Source organism: Triticum urartu, chromosome 2A (assembly GCF_056163025.1).
Source record: "Triticum urartu cultivar PI428250 chromosome 2A, HENAU_Tu73, whole genome shotgun sequence".
Classification (NCBI taxonomy): Eukaryota; Viridiplantae; Streptophyta; class Magnoliopsida; order Poales; family Poaceae; genus Triticum; species Triticum urartu.
In genome coordinates, this window is record NC_141874.1 from 343,595,002 (window position 1) to 343,604,266 (window position 9,265).

The window sequence follows — 9,265 nt, forward strand, 5'->3', positions numbered from 1 at the left end:
GTACCACCATTCTGGCCTTACCGTTACATGGCAACCAAACTAATCCTCATTTATTTTAGAAAAAACAACTACTCGACTGATCCTTCGTAGGCACAACTCAATTAACCGGCTGGTTAGCAAAGCATTTTGTGCCTGCTGCAATCTTCAAGTATATACTGTAACCAACTTATTTGTTGATACTAAGAGATGTAAAATTTAGCTAGGGTAGCCAAGGTTTAGATGTTGTACCAGTCAGCAAATCTGCACTGCTCTGCTTGGAAGAGCGTCAGATGGATCCAGCCATCATTGGACAGAGACGCACCAAAGTACAACCTTACAGCCCTTTTTCATCTCCTCTCGCCTCCTCAGACATTAAAAATATTGCATATTTAAATTTCTTCTTTAGCAATGGAAAGCATAAGGAAAGCTCAATGAGAATTGAATAACTTCCAAGAAATAAATAAGTGACAACTAAACGAGGCACACAGCCAAGGCAAAAACTTCATGATTTGTATGCCTTCATTTCACTGACGGTTATGCTTACTTTAGTGTAGCCCGAGTGATAAAGAAAATAAACTTGTGCCTTATCGATCAAAATGTCACTACCTAGACTAATGGTCCAAACAAAATCACCTCTATGGACAAAAGAACCAATGGATAATTGGCTGTAATGTGTATGATGAATCATGCATATCTGGCTCTATATTTGGTGCGACCGTCGACAGAAAATCGATGGTACAAATAATTTGCCCAATCTTTCACGGTGTGATGTCACCTGAAACGACGTGGCGCTCGCGATCTTGTAGATGCAATCACCACAGCAACAACACGCACACCCTAGAGAGGAAGTACGTGGACGATCTTCAGCAGACCAGCGGAAACTGAAATTCTGGAATCAATCTCACGCCAAAATCACAAAGCCCCAAGAGCTATTCAACAAATATCAAACAGCGGCTCGGAGATACCCCGAGTTACCGATCTATTCATCTCTGGAAAATAACTTCAACCAAAGCTATCCCGTACATGGCCGAAGCCGGCCTTTTATATAGGCGAGAAAAACGACCAGGCTAAACCGACTTAAACAAGAAAAATACTACACGGACTCTCTCTCTCCTATCTTTCTAATCACATCTTAACTAATTTAATTATCCGGCACGTTGATCACAAAAGACAAAACAGACTAGTACTTATTGAAAAGGAAACGAACTAGGACTAAGGAAAACGCATGCATCCTCCTGAGTCCTTAACTTGCATCTTCCCCTCCGTATCATGATTGCATGGGGTTCGAAAAGTGGGCTTCACTTCCTTCGGCTGTACAATTTGAAACGTCATCGTGCCAATCTGTAATACCTGTATCTCCGGAGCGATGTGCGTCATGGCCAGACTTTGTTTATGTATTGAATCAATAGTAACAAATTGATTTCCTTTTCCAGTGCGTTTAGCTCGTACGACATACTTCTCCGGCAATGAAATATTTGTCTCCATAGGCAGTGTCACATCAATATTAGCATGTCAGGGAAAAAAATCAAGAGATTAAAGGCAATATATCTCAGGGGATAAGATGTGTTAGAGTTATATTATAAGTCATGTACCCCTTTGTATTTATCCCGTTATATAAGGGGTTTCCTGCATATGTTTCACATCTGTACATGTATATATATCGGCCTATGGCCTCATGGGAATACAAGTTGCATATTCCTAACATGGTATTAGAGCTAGGTTAACTTTTTTGCACGCTGCAACTCGTGCGATTGATCCATCTCTCCTCCCGATAGAGGCCGCAGCCTCGATCTCCTTGTCCCGCTCGGATCCCGTCCTGGATCGAAACGGGCCTCCTCTCCCGTTCTCGATCCTATAAGGATCGCTCGCAGCCCCTCCCCCGATCGATCGCTCGCAGCCCCTCACCCGATCGAGAAGGACGCTCCCGCTCGAGCTCGCCCTTGTCCCGACTCGCACAGGCCCCTGCTGGATCCCGCCGCTGCCTCCAGCTGCCAGTCGCCCCTTGGTCTGGATCGACTGCCTGCTGCTCCCCCGATCCCGTCCTGTTGCCGATTGGAAGCTGGTGGTCTCGTCCCTGCTGCTCTCGTCGGATTCTGCTGATTTTGGATCTCTGCTAAAAAAAAAAGATATGTCTACTGCATCGGGCTATGTTGCTGTCCCTCGCTGTCCGGTGATTTTCGATGGTACTAACTACACCGAGTTCACTGGCTTTATGCGCATTCACATGCGTGGCATCCGTCTCTGGGGTGTTCTTTCTGGCAAGGTCTGCTGTCCGCCACGTCCGGTTCCTCCGGTGGCCCCTACTCCGCCGACTCCACTGGTTCTTGCTCCGGATGCTAATCAGGCCACCAAGGATGCGGCTAAGCTTGCTGATGAGGCTGCTGATCGTGCTTATGATGAGAAGGTTTTGGCTTATGAGGAGGCTCTTCAGATTTATCATGGTGCTCTGTCTGCTTACACCCAGTGGCTTGATGATGATGCTCGTGCTGCTGCTGTTGTCACTGCTAGTGTTCTGCCTCAGTTTGCTTCTGAGTTTCTGGGTCTTCCTACTGTCTTTGAGATGTGGACCCGTCTTCATCAGCGCTATCAGCCCTCTGGTGATGCCTTATACCTTTCTGTGGTCCGTCAGGAGCATGCTCTTCAGCAGGGTGACTCTACTGTTGATGACTTCTATGCACAGAGTTTTGCTATCTGGCGCCAGCTTGATTCTCTCCGCAGTGCTGGTTGTCGTACCTGCCCCTGTTGCCAGGCTGTCCAGGCCAATTTGGAGTTTCATCGCGTCTATGAGTTCCTGTCTCGGCTCCGTAAGGAGTTTGAGCCCCGGCGTGCTCAGTTGTTTGCTTGTGGCCGTATTTCTCTCATGGAGGCGCTTTCTGAGATTCGTGCTGAGGAGACTCGCTTACGTGGTGCTGGTTTGCTGGAGGTTCCCTCTGTGCTCGCTACTCGTGCTCCTACGCCACCTGCTGCACCGACCCCTTCTCGCTCGAGTGCTCCGCCGCTCTTGCCCACTCCTTCTGGAGGCTCAGGTCGCCCGCGTCCACATTGCGACTACTGCAACAATGATGGTCATCTTGAGTCTCAGTGCTACACGAAGAAGAAACACCTGCGCAAGGCGCGATAATCATCTTCAGGGACTTCGTCATCTACCTCGACAGCTTCAGCCATTACTTTGAGCAGGATATTCTGAGACTTAAGCGTCTGCTCGCGGCTTCAGGTTCTTCCTCGACGGGTACTGCTGATTCTGTGACTGATGCTTCCCGCACTGAGCAATCACCCTCTACATAGTCAGGTACATCCCCATGGGTTCTGGACTCTCGAGCTTCTTTTCATATGTCTTCTCATTCTTCCATTTTGTCCTCTCTTCGCTCGCTGGATTCTCCTGTTCATGTCCTCACTGCTGATGGTACTCCACTTTCTGTCGTTAGTAGAGGCACTCTTACCACTCCTTACTCTGTTCCTGATGTTGCTCATGTTCCTCGACTCACCATGAATCTGTTTTCTGCTGGTCAACTTACTGATTCTGGTTGTCGCGTCATCCTTGACGTTGACTCTTGTTCTGTCCAGGACCGTCGCACGCACACTCTGGTTGGCTTCATGTTCCTTCTGCTGCCACCACTATCGCCAGTTCCTCCGCTTCAGTCGCCTCTGTTACTGGTTCCTTCAAGCAGTGGCATCATCGACTTGGTCATCTGTGTGGTTCTCGGTTGTCGTCTTTAGTTCGTCGAGGCCTTCTGGGGTCTGTCTCAGGAGATGTCTCTTTAGAGTGTCAGGGTTGTCGTCTTGACAAGCAGATTCAGTTACCATATTCACATAGTGAGTCAGTGTCTAAGCGTCCTTTTGATTTAGTCCATTATGATGTATGGGGTCCGGCTCCTTTCGCTTCCAAAGGTGGTCATAAATACTATATTATTTTCATAGATGACTTCTCCCGTTACACATGGCTTTATTTCATGACTTCTCGTAGTGAGGTGTTGTCTATATATAAGCGTTTTGCTGCCATGGTTCATACTCAGTTCTCTTCACCCATTCGTGTTCTTCGTGCTGACTCTGCTGGCGAGTATATCTCTAAGATGTTGCGTGGTGTTCTTGCTGAGGAAGGCACTCTCTCTCAATTCTCTTGTCCTGGTGCTCATGCTCAGAATGGTGTGGCTGAGCGAAAGCATCATCATCTTCTTGAGATGGCTCGTGCATTGCTAATTACTGCCTCTCTCCCGCCTCATTTTTGGGCTGAGGCCGTCTCCACCTCCACCTATCTTATCAATCTCCAGCCTTCTGCTGCTCTACAGGGTGGTGTTCCTTTCGAGCGTCTTTTTGATCGTTCTCCCGATTATTCGATGCTTCGCTTGTTTGGTTGTGTTTGCTATGTTCTTCTTGCCCCTCGCGAACGCACCAAACTGACCGCTCAGTCTGGTGCTCATGCTCAGAATGGTGTGGCTGAGCGAAAGCATCATCATCTTCTTGAGATGGCTCGTGCATTGCTAATTACTGCCTCTCTCCCGCCTCATTTTTGGGCTGAGGCCGTCTCCACCTCCACCTATCTTATCAATCTCCAGCCTTCTGCTGCTCTACAGGGTGGTGTTCCTTTCGAGCGTCTTTTTGATCGTTCTCCCGATTATTCGATGCTTCGCTTGTTTGGTTGTGTTTGCTATGTTCTTCTTGCCCCTCGCGAACGCATCAAACTGACCGCTCAGTCTGTTGAGTGTCTTTTTAGGCTACAGTGATGAGCATAAGGGCTATCGTTGTTGGGATCCTATCGGTCGTCGGATGCGTATCTCTTGAGACGTGACTTTTGATGAGTCTCGTCCCTTCTACCCACGCCCATCTTCCTCGACCTTTTCAATGGAGGATATCTCTTTCCTCACTTTTCCTGACTCACCTATCACCCCCTCGAGCCTGTGCCTATTCGTTCCGCTCCCTCTGCTTCTCCACCTCTAGTCGATTTGATGCCACCATCTTCCACGGTCTCCTCATCTAGCATGTCACCGGATTCTACACCTTCATCTCCGGTGACTTCTTCGTCGCCACCCCTCGATTCTACCTTGGCGATTCCTCCTTCTATTGTTCCATCTTTTCCTCAGTATTACACTCGTCGTTCACGTCCTGTGGATGCCTCCGTGGATGTGTCGTCATCTTCCTCTCAGCCTACTTATGGCTTGCGTTCTCGTCCTCGTCCGCCTGTTGATCGCTTTGGATTTCCCACCGCTGGTGCTGCTGTTCTTGAGCCGACTTCTTATCGTCAGGCTGTTGTTCATCCTGAATGGCATTTTGCGATGGCAGAGGAGATTGCTGCTCTTGAACGCACTAGTACCTGGGATCTTGTTTCCCTTCCTCCCGGAGTCCGTCCCATCACTTGTAAGTGGGTCTACAAGGTTAAGACTCGCTCCGATGGTTCTCTTGAGCGTCACAAAGCTCGTCTTGTGGCTCATGGTTTTCAGCAGGAGCATGGTCGTGCTTATGACGAGACTTTTGCTCTTGTGGCACATATGACCACTGTTCGTACACTTCTTGCCGTTGCCTCTGCACGCCACTGGTCTATATCTCAGCTTGATGTTAAGAATGCTTTTCTTAATGGTGAGCTGCGTGAGGAGGTGTACATGCAGCCACCACCTGGGTATTCTGTTCCTGATGGCATGGTCTGTCGTCTTCGTCGCTCTCTCTATGGCCTTAAGCAAGCCCCCCGTGCCTGGTTTGAGCGTTTTGCCTTTGTGGTCACTGCTGCTGGTTTTTCAGCAAGTGCTCATGATCCAGCATTGTTTATTCACCTTTCTCCTCGTGGTCGGACTCTTCTTCTTCTCTATGTTGATGACATGGTCATCACTGGGGATGACCCCGAGTATATTGCCTTTGTAAAGGCCTGTCTTAGTGAGCAGTTTCTTATGTCTGATCTTGGCCCTCTTCGCTACTTTCTTGGGATTGAAGTCTCTTCTACCTCTGATGGCTTTTTTATATCCCAGGAAAAGTATATCCAAGATCTTCTTGCTCGTGCTGCTCTTACTGACGAACGCATTGTTGAGACTCCTATGGAGCTCAATGTTCACTTCCGTGCTACTGATGGTGATCCCCTCCCTGACCCGACGTGTTATCGTCATCTTGTTGGCAGTCTTGTCTATCTAGCTGTCACTCGTCCGGATATCTCTTATCCGGTTCATATTCTGAGTCAGTTCGTCTCCGCTCCCACATCGGTCCACTATAGTCATCTCCTTCGTGTTCTCCGATATCTTCGGGGCACAATCTCTCACCGTCTATTCTTTCCTCGCTCCAGTTCTTTACAGCTTCAGGCTTATTCGGATGCTACATGGGCTAGTGATCCTTCAGATCGCCGTTCACTTTCTGCTTACTGTGTTTTTCTTGGTGGTTCTCTCATTGCCTGGAAGACGAAGAAACAGATTGCAGTTTCCCTTCGAGTGCCAAGGCTGAGTTGCGAGCAATGGCTCTTTTGACGGCAGAGGTGACTTGGTTACGGTGGTTACTTCAGGATTTTGGTGTTTCTGTCACTACACCGACTCCGCTCTTATCTGACAGTACAGGTGCTATTAGCATTGCGCGTGATCCTGTGAAGCATGAGCTCACCAAGCATATTGGTGTTGATGCTTTCTATGTACGCGCTGGTGTGCAGGATCAGGTTATTGCTCTTCAGTATGTGCCTTCCGAGTTACAGTTGGCGGATTTCCTGACGAAGGCCCAGACTAGAGCACAACATGGCTTTTATCTCTCCAAACTCAGTGTTGTTCATCCGCCATGAGTTTGAGGGGGGGGTGTTAGAGTTATATTATAAGTCATGTACCCCTTTGTATTTATCCCGTTATATAAGGGGTTTCCTGCATATGTTTCACATCTGTACATGTATATATATCGGCCTATGGCCTCATGGGAATACAAGTTGCATATTCCTAACAAGATGCATCTTTCACATCTCAGTTAAAAAAAGCCCCAACATCACCAGTAAAAGTGTGTCTTTGGTTCAGTTTTCCCGACTTCCCCAAGTGCTTGTATAGTTGAAAAATATATCATAACTGAATACAATGAAACAACAAGAAGAAAATAGTAAGAAACTTGAAATGGTGTAGCAATTAAGTACTACAACAAATCGAATAGGAACAGACCAAATATAAACAAAGAAGTGCAATGCCCTTATCCTTATGGTGGTATTCCTTAGTGTAACATACAAACCAACCATGTCACCTATTTTTGTGCTACATATAGACTGAAACCAAGCAAGATAATGTAACCTCACAAGAAGTATAGTATAGCCGATTTAGAAATTGAGAACTGGCCATTCCAAACAAAAACAACATTGCTGGTGCTGCAAAAATGGATAATCCAGCGCCAAATAGTGATGCCTCCATCAATAAAATCCCTAGGAATTTTCCTGCAGATAGCAACAGAAAAAAACTAATCTCAGAACACGGTACCACTCAGTAGAAATCCAAAAACCGCACTGGGCAATGCCATCAAAAAAAGTCACCCCACCGACCATCATTACACCATACTGTAAATTTTGCATTTTCAGTGTTACGATCGTTCATACATATATCATCTACACTGCAGTTCTCCAGAAATAGACTGAGTTAACCATTCTATTCTACAAAAATATCTAAATCACCACTGCCGAGTATCCACGCTCAAACTAAAACAATTCGTAGCTAATCCCCAAATACAGATAGTAATCTGACGAAACCAAAACACCGCATTCACCAAATATAGAGATCTGAAGATCGGAAGGGTGGCGTAAATGCATACAACACACACGCATCAAGCAGGGCTGTAGGACCATGGAGAGCAGGGATTTGGAGGAAGTTACCTTGTCGGGAAGGGATTCCTGGCGGCAACGGTGGAGCTGACTCGCGGCGGGGACGGAGGTGACTCGACGCGGCGGCTAGCGAATCCAAGTGCAACGGCGGTGAGGCTAGGGCGCCCTCGATCCAATCCGTTGCCCTGCTCCTGTCAATCGAGCGAATAGGGTTAGGAGTGGGTTTCTGCTGCGCTCCGGCTGAGCTCCGTCGCTGCGTATCCCCGACGTGTCGACGGCGTACCTTACGGCGCATCGAGGGCGGCTGCGTTGTAGAGGAGGGAGCGGGGAGGAGACGAGTTGGAGGCGGCGCGGGCTCGAGGGCAGCGTCGTGGGAGAGGAGGGAGTAGGGAGGAGACGAGGCAGAGGGGCCGCGCGCTTGACGAGAACTGGCGGCTAGGGTTTTGACCCTTTTGCACGTTCCGCAGGGCGAGCGCAGCGCACGGGCGATTCCCGACCGCGACGAGACGCGCAGCCAGGGCCACCGACGAATGGGACCAGGAGCAACTTCGGTCCACCTGTCATCACTATAGGGCAGACGCGGGTGCATAAGCCGGCTACACACGCATTGGCCCATCCCTGCGCAACTGCTCCCCGTAACGCACGACGCGGGCAGCGTGTGTTTGACACACGACGTGACGCGGTAGGCAACGCTCACACGAAAAAGGCACAGCCATTAGACTGGCGTGTGGGACCAAGGAGCAGGTAGACCCACTTGTAGCTGCACCAACAGGCGAAAGAGAGGGGCGAGCGGGAACCGGGAATGGCACAGCGCCCACGACGTGCACACGCGGCACGGCAGGGGAGGCTGCATGCGCACCCAAAAATGTGAAACCCAGCCAATTGGATCCCGCCTCGAGCCCACAGGTCATTCTCTGTCCACAATTCACCGCGCGGTCAAAACTGCACCAACGTTTTCTAGCGACGATCGAACGGCCATCAGCGAAAAAAAGACTGTGTTGACCAAAATCGAACGGCTAACGAAGGCTAAAATCGGGGGAGCTCCCTGGGAGCGAGTTGCCACGCCTCTGTTTTGTTTTAAATAAGTCGTTTTGACCTAGGAAAAATAAGAAGAGGACTTTCGGGACGGAGTGCCGCCGTCTCGAGGCAGAACTTGGGCAGGAGCGCTTTTGCCCTCCAGCAGAGCAATTCCGCCGGGGGAACTTCCCTCTCGGAAGGGGAAATCAAAGCCACCGTCATCACCAACAACCCTCTCATCTTTGGGAGGCCAATCTCCATCAACATCTTCAACAACACTATCTCATCTCAAATCCTGGTTCATCTCTTGTGTTCAATCTTTGTACCGGAACCTCAGATTGGTACCTGTGGGTGACTAGTAGTGTTGATTACATCCTGTAGTTGATTACTATATGGTTTATTTGGTGGAATATCATTTGTGAGTAGTTACTTTTGTTCTTGAGGTCACGGGAGAAGTCATGTTGCAAGTAATCATGTGAATTTGATATGTGTTCGATATTTTGATAATATGTATGTTGT

The 9,265-nt window shown here is 48.7% G+C and overlaps 2 protein-coding genes and 1 pseudogene across 2 annotated transcripts; 2 read left to right on the top strand and 1 right to left on the bottom strand.

The window, feature by feature from the left end:
• Positions 1–2,107: 2,107 nt before the first annotated feature.
• LOC147985039 (uncharacterized) lies at positions 2,108–3,152 on the top strand (annotated as a pseudogene).
• Positions 3,153–5,127: 1,975 nt separating this feature from the next.
• LOC147985040 (uncharacterized) lies at positions 5,128–6,721 on the top strand. Its single transcript, XM_087541376.1, has 4 exons — positions 5,128–5,331; positions 5,415–5,612; positions 5,934–6,033; positions 6,354–6,721. Exons 1-4 carry the CDS (start codon positions 5,128–5,130, stop codon positions 6,719–6,721), a joined length of 870 nt encoding a protein of 289 aa, XP_087397502.1.
• Positions 6,722–7,088: 367 nt separating this feature from the next.
• Positions 7,089–8,360, bottom strand: LOC125537008 (uncharacterized). Its single transcript, XM_048700288.2, has 3 exons — positions 8,013–8,360; positions 7,781–7,920; positions 7,089–7,348 (listed from the first exon to the last, which is right to left on the bottom strand). The coding sequence occupies exons 1-3, from the start codon at positions 8,343–8,345 to the stop codon at positions 7,210–7,212; spliced, it is 612 nt and encodes a 203-aa protein (XP_048556245.1). The 5' UTR covers positions 8,346–8,360; the 3' UTR covers positions 7,089–7,209.
• Between the last annotated feature and the right edge of the window lie 905 nt (positions 8,361–9,265).